Consider the following 27,169-nt stretch of genomic DNA (forward strand, 5'->3'; position numbering starts at 1 on the left):
ATAAATGCATAATGAAATTTTTTTATTTTGTAGAGACATCAATATATATGCTTAAGTCCTAGAAAAAAGAATTCTTTAGATAGCTCCACTTTTTCTCTTATAAGGAATAATGCTTGGCTGTACAAGCTGTTGATGTATCCATAAAATAGTTTATGTTATGTCTTTTGATTTTCAACTTGGAGTGTATGACAGGATCTGAGTTATTAAAATTTGATACTTGGAGGTAAAAGCCATCTATGCCAGAAAAAACAAACACAGTTTTCTCTATTTGTCTTCTTATTATTGTAGTATTTTGGTCCTCTCATTTAATGCTTTTTTCTATATGACTTTTCTTTTTACTGTGATAAATTATATGTAATATAAAATTTGCCATTTTAACCATTTTTAAATGTACAGTTCAGTGGCATTAAGTATATTTACATTGTTGTGCAACTATCACTACCATCTATCTTAAGAACTTTTTTATCTTTCCAAATTGATTTACTTCTCTTTTTAATTTCCTTAGCAGTTGACATTTTAAAATTATTATCATAGTAGAATACTGCACCCTGTCAGCTCAAGGTTTGACCTTAGGTGTCCGCATCCTCAGGTAACATAAACCTCAATTCTGAGCTTACTTTGCTTGAGCAAGGGCAATATCACTAGTAATCTACTGTCAATAAATTGTTGAATGGAACATAGACAAGCACGTTTACGCTGGGTCGACGATGATTTCTGGTTTGTGCTCATGGGAACGAACTCTTAATTTTCAGTCTCATCATCAAAACTACCGATGTTAACAACACTGCTTCACGTTGCTTTCTTAACACCGTCCTGCTTCTTGATATTTTGAAGACTTGGGGGAAACGAAAACATTTTAAAATGTTTTCCCTAAAAAGCTGGACATCTCTGCTATTATTTATACTCTCCTTTTGTCCTATGGTAATGCATGTAGAGACTTCATTATTGGAGAATAGCTTTAAATTAACAGGAATCTTTTATTACAGCACTAACTACCACCCATCCAGTAGAGGCTCATCAGTCTGTCTGCCTGCTCAAACTATACTATCTTCTCACAGAGTCTTTTCCAGCGGCCCATGATGATGAGTACAGGCCATGGTAGCTCCTCTGCCACAGCAGATTGGGCCAGAGGTAGGCCAAATTAGCTAAATGAGATGTGCTCTTTTGGTAATCTGGGATTAGGACAGACTGCAGTCAGATTCTGTTGAGCTTCTGGACATGGAGGCTCTGTGGGGCTGTGGTAGCTATTTTTTGTCATCTGCACGAGAAACGGAGAAAGCTAGCCTACCCACAGAGAAATGACATGGGCGTGGGTTATGAAGCAGAGATAAGAGACCACGAAGCACCCAGGAAAGGAAAGTAGGGTAAATATCTATATATATCTTGATGACTTCCCATTTCCACCTTCCAAAGTCTCTCTCTTTTTTAAATTGAGATATAATTGACATATACTATTAGTTTCAGGTGTACAACATAATGACTTGATAGATGTATATATATTGTAAAATAATCAACACATTAAGTCGAATTAACATCCATCACCAGACACAATTACAAAATTTTTTTTCCTGTGATAAGAACTTTTAAGATCTACTCTTAGCAACTTTCAAATATACAATACAGTATTATTAACTGTAGTCACCATCTTGTATATTGCATCCCCAAGACTTATTTATTTTATAACTGGAAGTTTGTACCTTTTGACCACCTTCACCCACTTTGCCTATTCCCCTTCTGTTCTCTGTTTCTATGAGTTCAAGGTTTTGTTTTGTTTTTTTTTAGATCCCACATGTAAGTAAGATCATATAGTATTTGTCTTTCTGTCTGTTTCTGTCTGACTTATTTCACTCAGCAGACTGTCCTCAAGGTCCATCCATGTGGTCACAAATGGGAAGATTTCCTTCTTTTTTATATTTGAATAATATTCCATTGTGTATATATACTATATTTTCTTTATCCATTCATCCATCAATAGACACTTAGGTTGTTTCCATGTCTTGGTTACAGTAAATAATGCTGCAATAAACATGCGGGTGGAGATATCTTTCTGAGTTAGTGTTTTCGTTTCCTTCAGATAATACTCAGAAGTGGACTTGCTGAATAATATACTAGTCCTATTTTTAATTTTTTGAGGAAGCTCCATACTTTTTTCCATAGTGGGTGCGCCAATTTACATTCCCAGCAATAGTGCACAAGGGTTCCCTTTTCTCCATATCCTCACCAACACTTGTAATCTCTTGTCTTTGCAATAACAGCCATTCTAACAGGTGTGAAGTGATATCTCATTGTGGTTTTGCTTTGCATTTCCCCGATGATTAGTGATATTGAGCACTTTTTCATGTAACTGTTGGCCATCTGTATGTTTTCTTTGGAAAAATGTCTATTCAGATTCTCTGCCCATTTTTTAATCAACTATTTTTTTGCTATTGAGTTCTATGAGTTCTTTATATATTTTGGATATTAACCCCTCATCAGATATATGATTTGAAAATATTTTCTCCCATTTTGCAGGCTGCCTTTTCGTTTGTTGATGGTTTCCTTTGCTGTGCAGAAGCTTTTTAGTTTGATGTAGTCCCACTTATTTATTTTTGCTTTTGTTGCCTTTGCTTTTGGTGTCAGATCCAAAAAATCATCGGTAACACCAATGTCAAGGAGCTTACCACCTATGTTTTCTTCTAGGAGTTTTATGATTTCAGGTCTTATATTCACGTCTTTATTGCATTTTGAGTTAATTGTTGTGCGTGATGTAAGATAGTAGTCTAATTTCATTCTTTTGCATGTGGCTGTCCAGTCTTCCCAACACCATTTAGTGAAGAAGCTGTCTTTTCCTCACTGTATATTTTTGGCTCTTTCATGAGCATGAAATATCTTTCCATTTATTTGTATCTTCTTCAATTTCTTTCATCAATGTCTTATAGTTTTTAGTGTACAGGTCTTTCACTTCCTTGGTTAAATTTATTCCCAGGTATTTTGTTCTCCATGATGCAATTGTAAATGGAATTTTCTTAATTTCTCTTTCTTATTGTTCATTATTAGTGTATAGAAATGCAGCTGATTTTTGTACATTGATTTTGTATCCTGAAATTTTATTGAACTTGTTTAATTGTTCTAACAGTTTTTTGGTGGAGGCTTTACGCTTTTCTATATATAATATCATGTCACCTGTAAATAGAGACAGTTTTCCTTCTTCCTTTCTGATTTGGATACCTTTTATTTCTTTTTCTTGCCTAATTGCTCTGGCTAGGACTTCTAGTACCATGTTGAATAAAGTGGTGAAAGTGAACATACTGGGGCCGGCCCGGTGGCGCAAGCGGTTAAGTGCGTGTGCTCCGCTGCAGCAGCAGCCCAGGGTTCGCCGGTTCAGATCCCAGGCACGCACCGACACACTGCTTGGCAAGCCATGCTGTGGCGGCGTCCCATATAAAGTGGAGGAGGATGAGCATGGATGTTAGCCCAGGGCCAGTCTTCCTCGGCAAAAAGAGAGGAAGATTGGCAGATGTTAGCTCAGGGCTGATCTCCTCACAAAAAAAAAAAAAGTGAACATACTTGTCTTGTTCCTGAGCTTAGAGGAAAAGATTTCGCTTTTCACCATTGAGTATGATGTTAGCTGTGGGCTTGTCATATATGGCCTTTATTATGTTGAAGTACGTTCCCTCTATACCCAGTTTGTTGCGAGTTTTTATCATGAATGGATGTTGAATTTTGTCAAATGCTTTTTCTGTGTCTGTTGAGATCATCATATGATTTTTATCCCTCATTTTTCAAATGTGGTGTATCACATTGATTGATTTGCAGATATTGAACCATCTTTGCATTTCGCGTCCCTGGAATAAATTCCACTTGATCATAGTGTATGATCCTTTTAATGTACTGTTGAATTCAGTTTGCTAATATTTTGTTGAAGATTTTTGCATCTATGTTCATCAGGGATACTGGCCTGTAATTTTCTTTTCTTGTAGTGTCCTTGTCTGGTTTAGGTATCAGGGTAATGCTGGCCTCATAACATAAATTTAGAAGGATTCCTCCTCTTCAATTTTTTGGAAGAGTTTGAGAAGGATTGTATCAATTCTTCTTTAAATATTTGGTAGAGTTCACCAGTATGGCTGTCTGGTCCTAGACTTTTCTTTTTGGGGAAGTTTTTGAGTACTGATTCAATCTCCTTACTAGTACTAATTGGTGTGTTAGATTTTCTATTTCTTCATGACTCAGTCTTGGTAGGTTGTATATTTATAGGAATTTATCCATTTCTTCTAGATCAACAAATTGTTTGGCATATAATTGCTCATAGTGGTCTCTTATGATCCTTTTTATTTGTGCAATATCAGTCATAATGGCTCCTCTTTCATTTCTAATTTTATTTGAGTCCTCTCTCTTCTTGTCTTGGTAAGTTTAGCTAAAAGTTTGTCTATTTTGTTTATCATTTCAAAAAATCAGCTCTTAGTTTCATTGATCTTTTTCTATTATCTTTATAGACTCTATTTAATTTATTTCCACTCTGATCTTTGTTATTTCCTTCCTTCTACTAACTTTGGGCTTGGTTTATACTTCTTTTTCCAGTTCCTTGAGGTGTAAAGTTAGGTTGTTTGAGATCTTTCTTTTTTCTTAATGTAAGTGTTTATTGCTATGAATTTTCCTCTTAGAACTGCTTTTGCTGCATCCCATAAGTATGGGTGTGTTGTATTTGTTATGTTGTTATTTCCATTTTCATTTGTCTCAAGGTATTTTTTGATTTCTCTTTTGATTTCTTCTTTGACCCATTGGTTGTTCAGTAGCATGTTGTTTAATCTCCACTTATTTGTTAATTTTCCAGTTTTCTTCTTGTAATTGATTTCTAGTTTCATGCCAATGTGGTGAAAAAAGATGCCTGATATGACTTCAATCTTCTTAAATTCACTAAGACTTGTTTTGTGGCCTAACGTATGATCTATGCTGAAGAAAGTTCCTTACACACTTGAGAAGTATGTGTATTCTGCTGCTGTTGGATACAATGTTCTATGTCTGTTAAGTCTATTTGGTCTAACGTGTACTTTGAGTCCAATGTTTCCTTACTGATTTTCTGTCTGGATGATCTAACTATCGTTGAAAGTAGGGTACTGAAGTTCCTGACTATTATTGTATTGCTGTATATTTCACCCTTCAGGTCTGTTAATATTTGCTTTATATATTCAGCTTCTATGTTGGGTGCAGAAATATTTACAAATGTTATATCCTCTTGTTGGATTGACCTCTTTATCATTATATAATGACCTTCTTTGTCTCTTATTCCAATCCCTGTCTTAAAGTCTATTTTGCATGATGTAAGTATAGCTACCTCTATTTTCTTTTAGTTTCCATTTGCATGGAGTATCTTTTAACATCCCTTCACTTTCAGTCTGTGTATGTCCTTATATCTGAAGTGAGGCTGTCATAGGCAGCATAGTTGAGTCTTGTTTTTTTATCCATTCAGCCATTCTGTGTCTTTTGATTGAAGAATTTAGTCCATTTACATTTAAAGTGATTTTTGGTACGTACGGACTTACTATTGCCATTTCGTTAATTGTTTTCTGGCTGTTTTATAATTCCTTTATTCCTGTCTTCTTCTCTTTATCTCTTCCTTTGTGATATGATGATTTTCTGTAGTGGTATGCTTAGATTTCTTTCTCTTTCGATTATCTATTATAGATTTTAGCTTTGCAGTCCCATGAGGCTTATATAAAACATCTTATATTTACAGTGGTCTATTTTAAGCTGTAACAACAAGTTCGAATGTATATCACAGCTCCATATTTTTACTCTCCCCCATCCTACATTTAATGGGAATAATGCTTTGTAATTTGAAATAACATGGTGTTGATATTATTATAATTTTAAACGAATATAAATAACTTATTAGTTTAACTTTCTGAATAAAATTTCTTACCTTGCTATAACAGATTCAGCTGGCATGATATCAGGCACATAGTGGGCCATGGGGGAAACAAAGTGTCCATCCAGGATCTTACAGTCTGACTGCTCTTCAATCTAAAAGAAAAGCAAAACCAAGATGTACATACATCGACTAAGATATGTTGGTCTATGATAGATGTTTTTCTATAAAAAAGTTCTATTCAATGAAAAACTTTTTTTCAGCACCTACTATGTATCCTATTTGTTTTATTCTGCTTTCTAAATACATAGCTCCTAGTCACACAGATTTCTTTTCCTTCTATATCTTTTACTACAGTCTAGTTGGAAAAATAAACTATAAATAAACCTGATTTATACAACGACACGCAATAACTGAAAATAAAATACTAGTTAGAAAAATTCAACAATATAAAAATAAACATAAGAACAATTTACAAACAAATTATAAAAATAATTTACCACAATCAAATAAGTGTTGGCATCAAGTTTGTTAGAATGGCTCATTTTCAGGCAATCTGCTTATGTAATGAGTCATGTCAACACATTAAATATGGACAAGTGTGATATTTACACATATGGAAAAGGCATTTGCTAACATTCAACACCTAAACTTTTTTCCCAAATAGTTATTTTTTTAATATAAAAAATCTTTTATCAGGCCAATAGTCAAAATTTAATTAGCGGTAAAGCACCACATATTTTCATTAAAATCAGAAACAAACAAAAAACTATATCTGTGGATGCTATATACATCCAGTTGTTTTTTGGGGTTTTTTTTTTTTTTTTTTTTTTTGGTGAGGAAGATTAGCCCTGAGCTAGCATGTGTTGCCAATCCTCCTCTTGTTGCTGAGGAAGATTAGTCCTGGGCTAACATCCGTGTCCATCTTCCTCTAGTTTATATGTGTGACACCTCCCACAGCATGGTTTGATAAGTGGCGCGTAGGTCCACGCCGGGGATCCAAACCTGCAAACTCTGGGCCAGCGAAGCAGAACGTGCTAACTTAACCACTGTGCCACTGGGCTGGCCCCCATCCAGTTTTTTAAAACACAAATTCTAGCCAGTCGTGTCAACATCATTTATTAAATAATCCACATTTTTTGTAAATGACTTAAAATGCTACTTTATCATGAGGTAACTTTCTACATATTTTGGGAAGTTATTTTCAATCCTTTATTGAGTCTAATTAGCCTATATTTTATTTCTGAACCAATATCACACTGTGTTGATCATGCTGCAGCTTTATAATGCCCACTGATATACGACTGAACTATTCTTTACTCATTGCTCTTCCTTTTCAGACATTCCTGATCTGATTGTACCCTCATGGTTCTTCACAAAATAATTTTAGGATCCTTTTATGGACCTAAGTTCTAAACTATATTTTAATTGGAATTGCATTGCATTGTTTGAAAATGGTAAAGAGACCTAATGTGTATAATATGAAATTTTTAATCCAAAATGTCTTCACAATTTTGTCATCTTTGTGCCTCCTGGTATAGTTTTAAAGTTTTCTTCTTACCTATTTTAGAAGAATAATTACTTGATAAAGGAGGCACAAATTAATTAATTAATTTGTGAAAGGAAATTAATGTGAAAGGAAATAATAATTCAACAAATAGTGTTGGGATAACTGGCAATTTGGTAAGAAAATAACTATTTTAGAGCCATACATAATATAGAATTAAAAATTAAGAAAGCTACAACTCAATGATAAAAAGATGAATAACCCAATTAAAAATGGGCAAGGATTTCATATGTATTTCTCCAAAGAAGATATACATATGGCCAATAAGCACACAAAAAGACGCTCAACATCATAGTCATTAGGGAAAGCATATTAAAATCACAATAAGATACATTTCACACCCACTAAGATGGCTAAGACAAGTACAAATATTAGTGAAAATGTGGAGAAATTGCAACCATTATACACTGCTGGTGGATATGTAAAATGGTGCACTTTGGAAAACAGTTGGTAGTTTGTCAAAAAGTTAAAGAGATTTACCACATGACTCAGCAATTCTGCTCCTAGATATATACCTAAGAGAATTTAAAACATATATCCACAAAAACACTTGTACATCAATGTTCATAGCATTATTATTCATAATAGTCAAAAAGTAGAAACAACCCAAGTGTCCATGAACTGACAAATGGATAAACAAAATATTTTATGTCCCTATAATGGGATATTATTTAGCCATAAAAAAGAATGAAGTACTGGTACATGCTACAACATGGATGAACCTTAAAGATTTGGCACGTGAAATAACCCAGACACAAAAGGCCACATATTATATGATTCCCTTTATGTGAAATGTCCAGAATAGGTGAATCCATACAGATAGCAGATTAGTGATTTCCAGCAGGTGGGAGATTGGGGAAGTGGGAAGTGACAGCTAATGGGCACAGGGTTTTCTTTTTGGGCCGATAAAAATGTTCTCGATTCAGATAGTGAAAGAGATGAGGGTTGCAAGTCTTGGGAATGTAATAATTTAAAAAAATCACACTGAATTGTACACTTTAAAAGGGTGAATTTTATGGTATGTGAATTACATCTGGATTTTTAAAAACCAAGCAAAAGAGTGAGAGAGGTTGGGGGGGTGGAGTGGAGAGGAAGAAAATCTATAAGAATGCATTCCAAAATCTTAACAGTAACTCCTCCTTGAGAGGGAAATGGAGTTAGGCGGTAGAACTTGACAGAAATCAGAGTGCGTTGATTTTTACTTGGTATGCTTTAAGTTTGTTTATTTGAAGCCTATGATTTCTTAATAGGAAAAAAATAGAGAAAATAAAAACATTTAGCAAAATTTGAGGGAGAAATGTTCTAAATCCAGAAGAAAGAGAAGGAACAGCTATATGGTGTAGAGGAGGGATTTCTAATTTACAAAATTTTGTTTTTAGCAGTGGAACTCTTTTGAAAAATGAAATCTTCTAAAGATATCTAATACATCAAAGAGATGAAAGTAAAGTTATTTTGGCTGAAAGGCAGTGAGGGACGTGAAGCCCAACCATTTGTACCCCTCCCAACAATACCTCAAGTATCCAATTCCATAAAGCTAGAAATATTTTACAGAAACACATGTGGTTGCTTAAAAACAAAACTATTTCAAATATATTTCTCATCTTCTCTAATTTTATATCATTTTCTTTCTACCATTATCTCAGCAATTAACTATATCCCATAATATTTCCATGATGTTATTTAAGAGTTGTTTGCTAATAACTTCTCATGTGCTGATTCTCCAACTAGAGTACTTCCCTGTAGTACTTACAATTCTTCCGAAATGTTGAATAATTTACTTTAACCCTCCTGAGTCTAAAGATACAAAACGAGGCTCAAAAAGATCCACCCCTAAAGATTTTCTTGTTTTTAGGCAAGTACTACATACATGCTCCCAAATATACACGAATATAGTTATTATAAGCATCAAGTAAGGATACATATAGCTTTTTAAAAAATATTAAATGAAAAACCTATACTGTACTCACGTTTTAGTGTTCATTGTTATTATACTCCAACTTTCAATCTATTCTTGCCACATATTTATGTTAAACTAGAATTTCTATAATTGCATGTTTTTCATTTAAATACCTTATCGATGTATACTGGATAATCACTTGAAACCAGATTCTGACATCTTTCTCGATTTCCAATCACCTTTCTGAATTCAAAGAGTCTATTATGGTAAGGAGGAAAAAAGGAAAAAATTCAGTATACCCATTATATTGAGACTAAAATTAGCAAGTCCAGTGCACAAGCCATATTAAAACTTAATTTTAATCATTAGAGAAAAAGATTAGGCTGTTGGGTTTTTTCAAGCTGGGCAATTTGTCTCAGAAAAAAAGTGACAAATATCATTGTTCAGAAAGTAACATATACAAGACTCAAAATTAAAGGGAAAAATCCTGAAAATTCATTTCCTTAAGTCTAGATATTCCCATGAGCTACAGCATATCCAGGCTTTCCAGTCATTACAAACTCCAGTCACCCAAGAAAGCTAAGTCCCTGGAAACTCTGATCCACTGAAAAATTATTCAAGTTAAAAATCTAGTTTGTATTTCTGAGAGCTCTTTATTTTTAAATCTAAATTACTTTTAAAATAGTTCAATTTATGATTATATGGGTTAAAATTTAAGAGAAATAATTATAAAGATAAAAAAGAAAAGGAAATAATTTCTTTTTATATCATTTAATGCTTAATTTGCCAATCAGTATATATTTATAGTAAAGGACTCTATAACTGAGATGAAATTTTATTTTTTTTTATTTTTTTATTTTTTTTTGTGAGGAAGATCAGCCCTGAGCTAACATCCATGCTAATCCTCCTCTTTTTGCTGAGGAAGACCGGCTCTGAGCTAATATCCATTGCCAATCCTCCTCCTTTTTTCCCCCAAAGCCCCAGTAGATAGTAGTATGTCATAGTTGCACATCCTTCTAGTTGCTGTATGTGGGACGCAGCCTCAGCATGGCCGGAGAAGCAGTGCGTCGGTGCACGCCCGGGATCCCAACCCGGGCCGCCAGTAGCGGAGCACGCGCCCTTAACCGCTAAGCCACGGGGCTGGCCCTGAGATAAAATTTTAAATGTTTACTAAAACAACAAATTCAGAACAAGCATTCAGACAAAATGCTTACCTTTTGAGATCCTCTGGCCTTCCCCATCCTCTGATAAAAAGTTTTGTGAGGAGAAGTCTCCGGTACAGAATATCTAACTTGCTCACACCCATTAGTAGCAAACATCTATGAAACAAAATTTAAAATGACTTTAAAATATTTTATTTTAGGCAGCAAGTCAATTTTCTAACCATCTCTTTAAATATCAGGTAAAAATTAAAGATTGATCTACTCAGCAGCTTTCAAATATACAATACAGTATTGTTAACTATAATTACCATGCTGTACATTACATCCTCAGAACTTACTTATCTTATAGATCTTCAAAGTACTCATCACAAGAAAAACAAAATTTGTAACTATGAGGTGATGGATGTTAACTAAACTTACTGAGGTAATCATTTCACAATATATACGTATATCAAATCATTATGTTGTATACTTTAAACTAATACAATTTTATATATCAACTACATCACAATAAAACTGGGGGAAAAATTAAAGACTGAGATTAAACTATGAACTTTGAATTTATTCTCTTGGAAATAAGATACAAGATATAGAAAAAAAGAACTGGGATGAAAGTAGAGAAGATGAAGTACAGCCTCGAGCTTCACTAGACTGTGAACTCCTCCAGGGCAGGATCTCCCATCCCCATCCTCAGCACAGTGACCGACAGTACACACTCAGCATATGCTGGATAACAACAGTAGTGGCTAATACTTATGTAGTGCTGTATCATCTGCCAGGCACCATGCTGAAAACTACAAACACGCACACACACACGTTCTTGTTTAAACTTCCCAAAAACTTTATAAAGAAGGATCTATTACCCCAAGATGAGAAAACTGAGGCAGAGTGAGGATAGGTGATTTACCTAGGGTCACAGAGCTAGTGGGAGGCAGAGCTAAGACTGAATCCCAGGCACACAGCTCAAGATGTAACTACTATACTACACTGCCTGTCTACTACACTACCATGCATGAAAAGTAATAATTAATCAATGCTACTACTTTGTACCACTTATCTATCTTTCCCAAATATTTCTAAAGTTTTTTTAGTATCTACCTCTGTCTTTTCAAATTGAATGGTGTAGTTTTGACTTATGGGCAAAACCTGATTCAGGTTCAGAGTTTATTCTACTTAGAAAAATGGAAAATGGAAATTTGCATTTCCATCAATGAGCTTTAATAAGTAATTATCTATTACTTTGAATGGATTTTTGGAACCACTACTTATGTCTTATATTTTTCCTCTTTGGTTTGTAACAAACGACAAGTTTAACTTAATGCTCTTCTTTATTTGTATAGGTGTACAATATAACTTACCATGAACTGGGCTGGCACTTTATTGTTTTTATGACTGGACCAGCAAAACCAAATCATTTATACTGCCTCTCACAATTCTCAAGACCAAGAACAAACATTTATTAGATATTGTATTTGTTAGGCAATACAATCTATAGCCATAGTATATGGTTTTAGTGTTTTTTAATACTGCCCATCTCTCTTTTTCCCAATTTCCATGTGTTATTCAATTTTTGCCCTTGATAAAAATTTGGTTTTGGCACAGAAATGCTAGAAAAAAACCATAATGCATATCCAGCTTTGTTTATTATACCATTCATATCTACCACTATAAATAAACTGGTATTCTGATTACTAGACTCCTAAGAGTTATCATCAATCAATTCACCATAGCTAAACCATTCTTGGATGGCCTAATAAAAATTTAAGTTTCTGAACTTTTAAGCATGAGTATTACTTTTTCATTCATGCAACAAATATTTATTAAGTGTTTACCATATGCTAAGCATTATTTTAGGTCCTATGCTACAAGATGATCAAGGCATATTTTTGTTCTCATGGATCTTATATTTTAGTGGAGGAAAACAAATTATTTAAAAAAAACAAAACAAAGTAAGCAAGAATAGATGATGACAACACTATGATGATAATATAACAAGACAATGTGATAAAGACCAGAGGGCTCCTTTGATAGTAAAAAAAAAAAAAAAAAAGCTTCACTTAACCCAAGAGGTAACATTTAAGCCAAGACCTACATGACAAGAAGGAGCAGCAAAGTCTTTAAATTGCAAATCTCATTAAAATCATATACCTCGTCAAGTCTTCTCATGTACTATGTTCCAATGAAATTTGTTAAAAATTATCTAGTCATTGGGTAAAGCACAGGAACAGATAATTTATATAAGAGGAAAGGCAAGAGACAAGGATTAAATACTTTCTTCTTATTTTCTAATTCAAAAATGCTCCCTGCAACATTCTTAAATTCAAACAATTATGTATAGTAAAATAGGGAAAAATAATCTCCTTCCCATTACCTCTAATTCCATTTTTCAGAGATATTTAGTGCTAACAGTTTGGATTTTGTTATTCTTGACCTTTGTCTTATTGATAGTATTTATTTACCTACATACACTAAAAATATTTACATGAGTTATGTAACACATTTTTGGCAGACTTCAAAAAGAAAACTATACAGAGTAAAGCTGAGATGTCTCTCTTCTTCACTTCTGCTAAGCTTCCTCTCCTCCCAAAAGGTAACCATTGTTAATGCTGTATACCTGTAAGCCTTTCTTCTATCCATTTATACATGTACACAAATTTTAGGGGTTTTTGATGTGTGTTTTTAAACACAGAAGAGACAACTACATTATTTGTATTTTTCCAGTGTTGTTCTTCACCTTGCTTATTTATAAATATCTGCAAAGTTCTTTCAATTTCAGGATATATAGGCCTGCTTCATTTATTTTGTATTTATGGGTGAGTTTAGCCCATCTATATTTATTATTATGATAATCTTTTGGTTTTAGTTCTGTTATTTTTTTTGGTTTTATTGATTCTCTAGGTTTTTTAAATTGTTTACATTTAATTGTTTTTCATTTGAGTGTATGTAAATTTAAAAGAGAGATATTTAAGGTGTGATGTATCATAATGGCCAAGAGCATACACTCTAGAGGCAAACTTCCTGGGTTGAATCCTTTCCTATGTGACTTCGAGCAAGTCACTTATCCTTTCTGTAATTCACCTGTAAAATGGGGATAATGACAGTACTTACTTCCTAGGATTGGTATGAGTATTAAATGAGTTACTACATATGAAGCACCTAGCACTTTGCAAACTTAAGTGTTATACCTACTAATAATGGCAACAATTACTGATTATCTTTATAACTTTATTTAATACTCAAACCTGTATTTCCATGTTCTACATAGTATCTGTTAACTCCCAATGATAAATAATGACAGATAGATTTGCTCCCTTTTCAGCACTGGATGTTAGCTCAGGGCTGATCTCCCTCACAAAAAAAATAATAATTAAATAGTAAAAAAAAACGGCCGGCCCGGTGGCGCAAGTGGTTAATTGCGTGTGCTCCGCTGCGGCGGCCCGGGGTTCACCGGTTCGGATCCTGGGCGTGCACCAACGCACCGCTTGGCAAGCCATGCTGTGGCGGCGTCCCATATAAAGTGGAGCAAGATGGGCATGGATGTTAGCCCAGGGCCAGTCTTCCTTACAAAAGAAAAAAAGAAATACACGATATTGTCTGCATTATGGAGATGAATACCATAGGAATAAAAAGAGAAATGGCCAAAAAAAATTAATTAATTAATTAATTAAGAGCCATGATGAAAAGCTACAGCACTTGAACATCTGGAGAAGTTTAAAGATGGTGTAGAAAGATAAAATCTTGGGAACATTTTTCCAAGCAAAGATTTAGGAGTTCACTATAGTTTGTTATTGTTGTTTTGCTGTTAAAGTAAATTTTTTATAAACTGAAGTATAATTTAAATTTTTTTTTTTAATTTTATTTATTTATTTATTTTTTCCCCAAAGCCCCAGTAGATAGTTGTATGTCATAGTTGCACATCCTTCTAGTTGCTGTATGTGGGACGTGGCCTCAGCATGGCGGGAGAAGCGGTGCGTCGGTGCACGCCTGGGATCCGAACCCGGGCCGCCAGTAGCAGAGCGCGCGCACTTAACCGCTAAGCCACGGGGCCGGCCCCTGAAGTATAATTTAAAAGTGTACAAATCATAAGTATAATTTGATTCACTTTCACAAAATGAACAACCTGTGTTTTATATGATGTGATGATTGCAGTAAAAGATGCTGGTAAGGAGCAGGAACGGTTGCATAGAAAAATCAGCTTTGGGCCAGCCCCATGGCATAGTGGTTAAGTGCACGCGCTCTGCTGCTGGAGGCCTGGGTTCGGATCCGGGCACACACCGATGCACCACTTGTCAGGCCATGCTGTGGCGGGGTCCCATATAAAAAAAAAAAAGTAGAGGAAGATGGGTACAGATGTTAGCCCAGGGCCAGTCTTCCTCAGCAAAAAGAGGAGGATTGGCATGGATGTTAGCTCAGGGCTGATCTTCCGCACAAAAAAAAAAAGAAAGAAAAATCAGTTTTAACGGAATCTTCAGAGATTAATCAGGCAGATAGAAGATATGCAAACACAAAAAAGGAGATGTGAAAAATTGTGACATGCTGAAATAACATAGGGGTCTGGAGAACAGGATGTCAAATTAGCAGGAAATATATCATGCTATTATTAACACTTATCCAGTAGAGATTGATTATTGACTTTAAAGATCCATAATAATTTTCTGGAGAGTTAGGATTTTAAGCTTTTACCTATCAGATTCATAGCAAAAAGCTTTTACCATTCCATTAATTTTTAAAATTCTACAGTTTTCTTAAATGTTTATATAATCAAACAATCCATATCACCACATCCAATAGAACTCCCTAACACACTGCAGTAAGCGTACAATTCAATTTTTTTAAACGTTAAATTACTTTTTATCATTGGAAGTCACTATAAAATAAATATTTTTCTTCTGTATACCAACCAGATTTCCAGAAACATTATTTTCTCCTTACTGTTCTCTAATTCCTATTTTTTAAATCTTGAGGGGCTGGCCCGGTGGCATAGTGGTTAAGTTTGCACACTCGGCTTCAGCGGCCCGGGGTTCGTGGATTCAGATCCCAGGCACAGACCTGCACACCGCTTATCAAGCCATGCTGTGGCAGCGTCCCACACACAAAATAGAGGAAGATTGGCACGGATGTTAGCTCAGGGACAATCTTCCTCAAGCAAAAGGAGGAGGACTGGCAACAGATGTTAGCCCAGGGCTAATCTTCCTCACCAAAAAATAAAAATAAATATAACTCTAGAAAATCCTTTATAAACTTAGATCTAGTTCTAAAACCTGTAATCCATTTTAAAAACCCCTTTCAAAGAGCTCTTACAACTATTGTTTTAGTATTTAAAAGTCTACAATGAGTTCTCCATATACATCCCTTTTATGTTTGTCATGACTTATATTCTATTTGCAATGTAACTGATAGTGTGTTCAATCCATATATTAACTTAGTAGCACTGTTATTATTTTTTTAGTCTTTCCATCCAGGGTTTTCTTTATTTCCTCCATTAATATTTTATTCTATCCTTTAAGTGAGTATTTTGATTAAATATGTTACATGACTAACAAATTATATAGTATTTGTGCTAGGAACAATCCTGCTAGGAACAGGATTCCTTTTTCTTTATATTTTCTCTTTAGATGAATATTACTAATTCATAAGAGAACAGTTTATTCTAGATATTTTTCTTCTATCCCACAACTTTTGTATTAGAACTGCATTCCAGGAATAAATGTATCAAATATTTAGGAGAGACTTATTCCTCTGTGATGGAATATGCCTCTCTCCACTATACTATGTTATTCCTCCAATTTCTTACAAGCTAAGCCATATCAGAAACCCAAGATCGCAAGTCATTAAGTGAAAAAGTTCCATGCATGTTACCACCTTACAGGATTAAATTTCTCAATCTACTATTCTAAACATTTTTATACGCCTGCCTTTAAAACAGATTTCTGATTATATTTGAATAATATTTTTCCAGGACATCTTTAATAATTTACCTAATTGGGAAAGAATGTTGATCTGAAAGTGAAAAAAAAACTAAGACATATTTAAAAAATAATTTGTACTAAACATATCCAATTACTGGAAGGAGCTACACAATACCTTGTGGAATTCTGCATTGAAAAATATTAAATGATATAAACATAAAATCTTACTTTGTGTTGTAACATGTTTACAAATAATGTCTCAAAAGAACAAAGTTATAAATAGACTAGAGGAGAGATCCTACAAATTTTTTCTATAAAGGTCTAGATAGTAAATATTATAGGGTTTGCAGGCCAAGAGGCAAAGTCAAGGGTTTTATGTAGGTACTTAAGATAACAAGAAAGAAAACTAATATTCACATATTTTTTATTAAGGAAACTAAAATATAATAATAATAATGATAGAGTGTAATTTTTTGTAATATAGGTCTACTGATGAGAATGGTGAAAGTTTTCCTTGGGATATTGCTTAATGAGGGTTCAAAGTTAGTGCCCCTCTCATCAAATTGAGTACTAATGTTCCCCTGTAAAAACTATTCTTAGCTTGCAGGCCACACAATAACAGGCAGGCTGGTTCACAGGCCATAGTTTGTTGACCCCCAGGCTAGAAAATCAAATAAATCATAGGTATGTCACAAATGTCACAATAATATCACAAATGCAAAGACAGAACTATAAAACACTATATTTGTTAAAATTATAAACTATCCAAATCTATAAAATGGCATAAATAAAATACAGATATTGATTTTAAGAGAAGTCAATACGGGGCTGGCCCCGTGGCTTGGCGGTTAAGTGCGCGCGCTCCGCTACAGGCGGCCCAGGTTCATATCCCGGGCGCGCGCCGACGCACTGCCTCTCCGGCCATGCTGAGGCCCTGTCCCACATACAGCAACTGGAAGGATGTGCAACTATGACATACAACTATCTACTGGGGGGCTTTGGGGGAGAAAAAGGAGGAGGATTAGGCAATGGATGTTGGCTCAGAGCCAGTCTTCCTCAGCAAAAAAAAGAGGAGGATTAGCATGGATGTTAGCTCAGGGCTGATCTTCCTCACAAAAAAAAAAAAAGAATTCAATATGTCACAAGGTAGACCTAAAATTAGTATTCTTTCTAAAATAAACACTAGTTATTTAATTAGCCATGTTTTGTCTGCCTTCTTAGTAGAATTTGGTAGCTAAAAGGTGGAAGCATCAATGGATGAATGGATAAGCAAAATGTGGAATATATATGCAATGGAATATTCAGTCTTAAAAAGGAATGAAATTCTAACATATGCTACAACATGGATGAACCCGGAGGACATTATGCTAAGTGAAACAAGCCAGTCACAAAAAGACAAATACTGTATGATTCTTCTACTTATAAGAGGTACCTAGAGCTGCCAGATTCATAAACAGAAAGCAGAATGGTGGTTACTAGAGGCTGAGGGGAAGGTGAAATGGGGGGGAGGGGTATTGTTTAATGGGTATACAGTTTCAGTTTTGCAAGATGAAAAGAGTTTTGGAGATGGATGGTGCTGACAGTTACACAACAGTATGACTGAACTTAACACCACAGAACTGTATATTTATTTTTATTATTATTTTTTTTAATTTTTATCTATTTATTTTTTTCCCCCAAAGCCCCAGTAGATAGTTGTATGTCATAGTTGCACAGCCTTCTAGTTGCTGTATGTGGGACGCAGCCTCAGCACGGCCGGAGAAACTGCGTTGGTGCGCGCCAGGGATCCGAAACCGGGCCGCCAGCAGCGGAGCGCGTGCACTTAACCGCTAAGCCACGGGGCCGGCCCAGAACTGTACATTTATAAATGGTTAAGATGGCAAATTTTATGTGATGTGTATTTTACCACGATAAAAAACTGGAAAAAAAAATTTGAAACTGGAGTTAATTTGATAGTCTCTCTACAAAATTTTTCAGAGGAAGTAAATTGATACTTTCTTTTCCTTTTGAAAACCTTCTCAGAAAGCATAAGCAGTTCACTCTTCTACTGATCTCAGAACTCCAGGCTCGTATTATTCTCTTCAAAAAAGGCCACTGCATAATTTAAATATTTGAAGGCTTCACTAAGTAAGGGCTTTAAATAAAAGAATTTGAAGAACAAATCTCCTAATCTAGTTGGTTTCCCCCCATCTTCTCATTCCCCTTTCTTGAGAATTAGTTTCCAAGAACCCAGTCTACCTGGGTTTTCTGCTTCAGGGTTTTATCTAGCTTCAATGGAGGTGTCAGCTGGGCTGTGTTTTCATGGATGTTCCATTCATCCATAGATTTCATGGATGTTCTCCAGCTTGAATGGAGAAGAACCCGCTTCCAAGCTCACTCAGGTTGTTAGCAGAATTCATTTGCTTGCAACTATAGGACTGAGAACTTCAATATTTTGCTGTTTGTCAGCCAGAGGCCAGCCTCAGCTCCAAGGGGCTGTCCACAGTTCTCTACCACATGGCTCTATTCACAGGAAGTTCACAACATGGCAGCTCACTTCTTCAAGGCCAACAGAAGAGTGAGAGTGAGTATGCTAGCAAGACAGAGTCTTATGTAACTTAATGTAACTATGGGAATGTCATCCCATCAAGTGCCATATAATATAACACAATCGTGGGAGTGACATCCAGTCACTTTTGCCATGTTCTGTGGGTTAGAAGGCAAATCATAGGTCCTGACCACACTCAAAGGAAGGGGATTACACAAAAGTGTGAACATCAGCAGATGGGATCATGAGGACCACCTAAGAGACTGTCTCCACACTGGGAGAAACCAATTGTACTTCTTAGCCTTTGAGTAGATTGTCTGGGCTGACACCCTCAAGGCTTTCAATACCAGAAGTGATAATTACCTTCTTTCCATTTTCTTACCAACAGGAAAACAAACAACAAATAAACTCCATAGACCTGAATAAACATTTGTTTATAAGCAAGTGGGCTCTTGAAAGTTTGTCTAAATCATGTTTATGTACTTCCATTCACTTAAAACCCTTGCCCACAAAAATAAACAAAAAATCCACCCAAACAGAAGAGAAACCCTTGCCTCTTAGTTATTTTGTTTTTTATTCATTAAACAAATGGTAAAAGGCAAACTGGCTTCTGAAATGCTGTCCACACTTTCTACTTTAGTGCAATTACTAAAATCAAGGAAGTATATGAATTATATGTTTAAATTGCTTGACTAGTTTTTTCTTGAAGGGCAAATGTCAGTGTAGTATAATAAAGAATGTATCTGGGGTCGGCCCCGTGGCTTAGCGGTTAAGTGCGCGCGCTCCGCTATTGGCGGCCCGGGTTCGGATCCCGGGCGCGCACCGATGCACCGCTTCTCCAGCCATGCTGAGGCCACGTCCCACATACAGCAACTAGAAGGATGTGCAGCTATGAGACATACAACTATCTACTGGGGCTTTGGGGGAAAAAAAAAAAAAGGAGGAGGATTGGCAATGGATGTTAGCTCAGAGCCGGTCTTCCTCAGCAAAAAGAGGCAGATTAGCACGGATGTTAGCTCAGGGCTGATCTTCCTCACACAAAAAAAAGAATGTATCTGGTCTTTTACCCCAGTTTCTGGCATGGAGCTCCTTGGACTTTCTTGACTGATAGGAGTGCCTTTGTTATGCTAATAAACTGACTCAAGGTGGGTCCCTGGATAATTTCAGGATAGTTTCCGGCTGGGGCTGGCCAGGTGGTATAGTGGTTAAGTTCACGCACTCTGCTTTGGTGGCCCAGGGTTTGCAGGTTTGGATCCCAGGCGTGCACCTACACACTGCTCATCAAGCCACGCTGTGGCAGGCATCCCACATATAAAATGAGAGGAAGATGGGCACGGATGTTAGCTCAGGGCCAGTCTTCCTCAGCAAAAAGAGGAGGATTGGCAACAGATGTTAGCTCAGGGCTGATCTTCCTCACCAAAAAAAAAAAGGATAGCTTCTGGCTGGTCACCAGAAAGACCAACCATTTGATTAGAGGGTTGACTTTAGGCCAGCCTGACCTCCAAGAAGGAAAGAGAGCTGGAGATTGAGTTGAATCACACAGCCAATGATCCAATCAATCATGAACACCCCAATAAAAAATCGGGACACTGAGGCTTGGTACAGCTTCTTAGTTAATGAACATGATATGTTGGAGGGTGATGAACCCTGACTCCAGGGGGAAAGGGCATGGAAGCTCCACATTCCCTTCTATACCTTGTCTCATGTTTCTTCATTTGGCTGTTCCTAAGTTGTATCCTTTTTTTTTTTTTTTTTTTTTGTGAGGAAGATCAGCCCTGAGCTAACATCCATGCTAATCCTCCTCTTTTTGCTGAGGAAGACCGGCTCTGAGCTAACATCTATTGCCAATCCTCCTCCTTTTTTTTCCCCCAAAGCCCCAGTAGATAGTTGTATGTCATAGTTGCACATCCTTCTAGTTGCTGTACGTGGGACGCGGCCTCAGTATGGCCGGAGAAGCGGTGCGTCGGTGCACGCCCGGATCCGAACCCGGGCCGCCAGTAACGGAGCGCACGCACTTAACCGCTAAGCCATGGGCCGGCCCAGTCGTATCCTTTTAAATAAAGCTATAATCATAAGTATAGTGGTTTCCTGAGTTCTTTGCGTTGTTCTAGCAAATTATCCATCTACAGGGGTCACAGGAACCCCTAAATTTGTAGCCAAGTCAGTCAGAAGTGTGGCTGGCATCGGAAGTAATGGTGCCTGGAGGACTGATCCCTTAACTTGTGGGATCTGCACTAACACCTGTGGTGTTAATCTGTGGGTGATTAACGTCAGAGTTGAACTGAATTATACCCAGCTGGGTTGGAAATGGAACAGTTTAAATTCTGAATTAGTGTTCCATATTCCAAATAAGAGGACAACTCTTATTATATTTTTAGATACGCAACTCTATTCAGGGGGTTCTATAGCATAAGAAAAGACAATTCTGGGGCCAGGCCCATGGCCTAGTGGTTAAGTTCAGCGCCCTCTGCTTCGGCAGCCCAGGTTTGCAGGTTCAGATCCCAGGCGCGAACCTACACCACTCCTCAGCCATGCTGTAGCAGTGACCCACATGCAAAATAGAAGAAGACTGAACGGATGTTAGCTCAGGGTGAATCTTCCTCAAGCAACAAAAAAGAGGAAGATTGGCAACAGATGTTAGCTCAGGGCGAATCTGCCTCAGCAAAACAAAACAAAAAAAAACATGGGGGAAAGACAATTCTGAGTGATGAATGATGATTTTAATTATTTTACTCCTTGGATCTTTCTGGAATTGTTCAAAAAATAGCACTGATACATTTTTGTGTATATTTATTAAACTGCAGTAGAAGAGTGGCATGTCATCATAACACAAGACTTCATTGTCTTTTGCAAGTATTACAGGACATTTATTTTCTCTACAGTTGCAGGAAAAGGCCAGGGATCGATGTCTTCCTTTGTAACATGTGTGGCATCAATGGCAATAAGCAGATTCCATGTTAGTGTAAAAAAAACCAAAATTCCAACACTCATATTTTACAGTAAGAAGAAAAGTACTAAATTGCTCAAGAGACATCCCATTTTTCTACACAATATTCTTCTAGGTTGATAACAGATAAAAACACAGTAAGACAAACATACAAAAGTAGAAAGTTGCAAGGGAAGCAGGAAAGGACCTGAGAACAATGAACTCTTCAAATATTTTATAAAGCACTATATTTATTATGTGCCTAAATTGTTTAGTCATTTCTAAATTTCAACCCCATACTAGAAAATCCTTCCTAATCACTTTAGTTCTGTGTAACATAGGCCATGAGAGTCAGTACTCCAAATCTAGAGCCACCATATTCTTTGCTATATTTACCTGCCAGTAAACAACTGGTCAATGAGGAACAGCAAGCAGATCACACACACACACAGCTTACTATAAGTCTGGTTCTGGAGTTTGGGGTTACACAGATCTTAAATCCCATTTCAGTTCCAAGAACAATATAAAAGACCATGTTTTTTGGGATGCTCTAAACATTCCAGACAGGGCTAACTGCTATCCAGTGCCAACAACAACTGATAATAATCCAAGCCCAGGGTAAAGATAACTCTAATTTACCAAAAAGGAGGCACCACTTGGAGCCACGCCAGATACTTAAAGCCCCCACATCAGGCTGGACTGACACCAGTGAGCTTTTGCAGGACCAGTACCCACTTTTGAAGTATGTATCAAGCCAAACTGACACAATTATCATCTATAGTTTTATATAGCCAATGTGAAAAGGAAAAACAAAGTGCAACAAAAATAGAAGTTCTAGTACAGTGCCAAGGAATGGAAAATCTTTCTTAGAAATGAGTTCTATTGCTAAAGTGGCACTCAACATCTATTATGCCATCTAGTACTTTTACCTCCTATCACTCTGGTATGTAAGCATTTAAACAATGCAACCCTAATTTTTACCAGACTTTTATCCTCATATAGTTGATACATATGTCAAAGGCATAAATGAAATAAAAAAAAAAATTCCACCATGTACAAGAACTTCACTCCACAAAAATGCAGACCTAATCTTTATCTTATAGCTTCATTTTTAAATCACTTCTTTTCAATACAGTCATGCATCGCTTAATGATGGGGATACATTCCGAGAAATTCGTTGTTAGGTGATTTCATCATTGTGCAAACATCATAGAGTGTACTGAAGGGGAATAAAATTGGCCACCTCAAAATGTGTCCCCTTAACATGAGGATTATTTTAGGCTGATTATTTTTAAGAAACAAAAGACTCAGAAAGTTTTTCTTGTTATCTCCCCGTTAACTGCCTAAAAGAATTTAGATTAAAAAAAAAAACCTGTCTCTGGAAGCCAGCTATCACCTTAGCATAACATGAACTAGGTGGTAGACAGGGAAGAACCTAGAAAAGCTTGTTTCTGGGTTCCTCTCTGTGTTGTTCTGTTTCTGTGTGGCCAAACACTTGTTTTCCAAATGTTTGCTCCTTTTCACCTACATGTGAATTGCCTTCCTTCCCTTTGAAGCCTCTGACTCTCCCCACCCCCAACATCTTTTGAGATTAGCTGAAGATAGTATTTAAGCTAAGGACTTTGGCCACTATGGCAAGTCAGTTGGATTTCCTGGGTTTCTCCCATGTATACATGTTATTAAACTTTTGCTTGTTTTTTTTCCTGTTCATCTGTCTCATGTCAATTTAATTCTTAGACCAGCCAGAATAACCTAAAAGGATAGAGGAAAATTTCTTCCTCCCCTACAGAACTTACACAACCCTAGATGGTATAGCCTACTATACACCTAGGCTGTGTGGTACCCATCTTATAGCACCACTGTTGTATATACATATGGTCCATCGATGACTGAAACATCATCATGCAGCACATGACTATACAAGTTTAAGTAGCAAAGAGTTTAGAAATACCCTAGATCTCCACTATTAAAATCTACTACCCTACTTCAACAAATTTAATTCCTTTTAATCTAATACAGAAGATTGGGAAAAAATAGGAAGTTTGTTTGTTTGTTTGTTTGTTAGGTGGAGTGGATATCTATTCTAAGCAGTCATCTAAGAAAATCCAACAGGTGGACTGTCTCATATCCTTCTGTGAAACATTCAGCAAATAATCTAATCTCTTTTCAAACTCAGCTCTTCTTTTCCATGGGCTTTTAACAAAAATAATTAAGTTTTTTAAAAGTTTTTTTAATGTTCACTTTGTTTGGGGGTTGTGTGTGTTCCTAAGAAATTATTTTTTCTTTTCTTTTTCTTTATTGGTACAATACACAGTGCGTATTTAGAGTTCACCAGTTTTACATGCACTCATTCCATGTACTTTTGTGGTCTAAAGTCATCACTTGGAGGCAGCAATGGAAAATAGCAGTGTCAGAAGACCTGGGTTCCTCCACTAGCTGTGTGACCTTGAGTAAGCCACCTTAACCTATAAAAGGGGAATAATACATGGCCTAATACATAATAGCAAATTATTTCATTTATATAAAAGTTGATTCCCTGTTTTAATATATTTTAAGAGATACGGGAAAAGATTCTTCTTGACATTCTTTTCACAGGAAGGCTGGTGGTAAAAAGCATAGGCTTTACAGTCAGGAGTCCCGTGTTTCTTGGATTTTAGCTCTGTTGCTTATTAGCTGTGTGACCCTAGGTAAATTAATTTCCATGCTTTCAATTTCCTTATATGCTTGAGACAATCCCACCTCAGAGGATTGTTGTAGGGATGAAATGAGGTAATTCAATGAGCATTCATTCAACATGTATTTATCTAGCAACTATTATGCTTGGTGCAATACTGGTTAAAATCTCCTCTGTCAAATATACATATACAGACATATATACACATATATATATATGCTACACACTGCGTTAGATTCCAGGGATTAAAAAAGAAGCCAAAAATAAAGTAACATTATGGCAAAAAAAAATAGTAATTTTTTTACCCATGTACCCTCTTGGAACCAATCATAGGAATCGGATATGTTTTTGTGAGCTGTTAGAAACAAATTTGCAAGACTGAATCCAAGTACAAAATGTTAGATCTGAATTCAGAAAATAATTCTGAACTAACAGAAAACGCATTTCAAGTTTAGCTGTTCACCAGTGGGATGTGCCTGATAGGATACACACAGGAAGGTCACTAACAAGACGAAGATCAGAAGTGATGGCACACAACACAAGGTATAACTACTATAGGGCCTGGCATAGGGTAAGTGCTCATAAATACTGGTTGAAAAGAATTGAATCTGGATGCTAACTCTGCCCCTTTCACACCAAGTGGACTTTGGGTAACTTATTAACTTCTCTGGAGCTAAGTTCTCTGTAAAATAGAAATGTGTCTGCTTTACCTATCTCATAGGACAGTTGTGATCAAATGAAATCACATAAGAATGTATTAGCTCTAATAAAACAGTAATTATGACACATAGTGACTGCTGCTACCAATTCGCTTACAAGCCTACTTGTAGGGGTAACATGTTAATATGTAAGCACTAGGAAAGAAACAGCATCAAGATCTACTGAAGAAAAAAAAAAAAAAACCCATAACATATTTCGAAAAATATCATCTTCCTTGTGATGAAGGAGCTGGTCATTGCTAAGCTGATGCTGTGCATTTTCTAACCCCCAGGTTGCAGGAGCAGGCTCTGCTGAGTAGCATCTTGCAAGGCTGGAGCCCCCAGTCGCCCCCGGCGGCGGTGGGGTGCGGATCTGGGGATCAGCAGGTTAGAACGGCCTGGACCCCACCTTCAGGGCCCTATCCAGGACCTAACAAGGCACTACTGGTAAGGTGCCTTTGTAGTTAGCCGAGCGAGAAAATGACAGCGCGCAGCCACCTCCACCTTCCACAGGGGAAAGGGACCTCCAGAGTGCGCCCGGGATTTCGGCCTCGTTTCGCGCCCCGCGCCCGGCCCCGCGCCCTGGACCCCCGCGTCTCCGGCCAAGCCCTGCTCCCCCAGTCCCTGCCTCCTGGCACGTACGCAGCGCGCGGAGCGGCTCGGAGAGCGCGGCCCGGGCCCGCCACTTACTGGCCGCTCGGTGGGCGCCTGCTGTCCAGCTGGCCGAGCCTCCCAGCACCGCGGCTCCCGTGGCTCCCGGGACTCGCCTTCCGTCCGAGCTCCAACCGCAGCGACAGCAGCCTCTCCAGGCACGCAGGAGCCAGGGGCCGCCGACAGCGAAGCCTAGGGAGACGGACGAGCACGGAGCGGGGTGGCCGTTTGGACACGCCCCTGAGTCCTCCTCGGCTCTCCGCAACTCTGTCCCGGTAGGCGGAGAGGGAGAGCCCGAAGAAGGAGGACCAGGACACAGGGCACGGCCCTGACCTCTTCCCGCCCGGCGCCGCCCGGACTCCCGCGCCAACAGGACTCCAGACTCTGACCTCAGGACGCTCCGCCCACTTCTGGCCTGCGGGCGCGCACGCGCATTTGGTGGCTTATTTTGACAGCTTTGGCCGTACAGAAGGGGAGGGAGCAGGAGGTGTCGCGAGAGTTGGCCTCACGCCGCCTCGTGGGCGCTGTAACTATGGCGAGCCTGGGGAAGGAGGCTGAGCAGGAGCCGCTCTTAAGCGACCACAGACCCGGAAGCAGGTGAGCGGAGGTTGGGGGAAAGCCTCCTCACCTTCCTCCGCTATGGGGACCTGCCCATTTCCCGGCGCCAGGCGCACCGGGCCGAACAAGGGGTGCCAGGGCGGCGGGAGCCAGCGGCGGGTCGCGCGAGCCCGGGAGATGCTCTCCCTCTGCCGAGAAAGGGCGTCCGGCCGCTCGGCGCCGTGAGCCGGCGGGTCTGGGGAGGTGTTAGAGAAACTCAAACTGCCCCTGGGACTTTAACTCCAACCGCGTTGCAGCCGCCAAGCCACTGCGTTCTGCATTTGGCCATTTACAGAGCTGATCATGTTACACATTTCACAAAAGTTCCGAAATGGTGGTTTGGATCGATACTTGAAGATACCTCTTTTAGTATTGATCTAATTGCCTGATAACTTTTTGATACTTTGTTAGCAAGTAAACCTGTCTAAAATGGGCTCGCTTTTGTCCTATGCCAAATATATAAATAAAGACTAATTTTTTAGCATGTAAGAGATGAAGTGTATTTTGACCCTTGTAATTTTGGTTGTTTTGGTTCTAGTTTATGGACAGTAATGTAGAATTTAGTTTGTCTAAATGTTCACACATTGATTGTTATGTCTTTTTAGACTCCCCCAACCTAAAACTGTCCCCTGACCTTCTCTCTCTGTTTTTCCCAACATTGAATCCTTTGATAAGTTTAGGTCAGTTTTCTGTAGAATATTTCACATTCTGAATT

At 37.6% G+C, this 27,169-nt stretch overlaps 2 protein-coding genes across 5 annotated transcripts in view; one reads left to right on the forward strand and one right to left on the reverse strand.

Moving 5' to 3' along the window:
• ABHD18 (abhydrolase domain containing 18) overlaps window positions 1-26,179 on the reverse strand; it is a 46,492-nt gene extending 20,313 nt beyond the window's left edge. For 2 of the 3 annotated variants that reach the window (XM_087437630.1, XM_087437631.1), the window contains exons 1-4: window positions 25,897-26,032; window positions 10,524-10,628; window positions 9,483-9,567; window positions 5,900-6,000 (exon numbers count right to left, since the gene is read on the reverse strand). In XM_087437630.1, coding sequence (XP_087293756.1) covers window positions 5,900-6,000; window positions 9,483-9,567; window positions 10,524-10,615 — 278 coding nt within the window. In that variant the 5' untranslated portion in view covers window positions 10,616-10,628; window positions 25,897-26,032. Of the gene's footprint in view, window positions 1-5,899; window positions 6,001-9,482; window positions 9,568-10,523; window positions 10,629-25,896 lie in introns of all 3 variants that reach the window. The other variant, XM_087437632.1, reaches the window with a different exon arrangement.
• A 17-nt stretch (window positions 26,180-26,196) lies between these two features.
• Window positions 26,197-27,169, forward strand: part of MFSD8 (major facilitator superfamily domain containing 8) — a 39,158-nt gene continuing 38,185 nt past the window's right edge. Inside the window, exon 1 of one of the 2 annotated variants that reach the window (XM_004426508.3) lies at window positions 26,197-26,454. In XM_004426508.3, coding sequence (XP_004426565.1) covers window positions 26,390-26,454 — 65 coding nt within the window. In that variant the 5' untranslated portion in view covers window positions 26,197-26,389. The remainder of the gene's footprint in view (window positions 26,455-27,169) is intronic. The other variant, XM_087437629.1, reaches the window with a different exon arrangement.

This window comes from Ceratotherium simum, chromosome 12, assembly GCF_057802395.1.
Source record: "Ceratotherium simum simum isolate JZ-2026a chromosome 12, ASM5780239v1, whole genome shotgun sequence".
NCBI classification, from domain to species: Eukaryota; Metazoa; Chordata; class Mammalia; order Perissodactyla; family Rhinocerotidae; genus Ceratotherium; species Ceratotherium simum.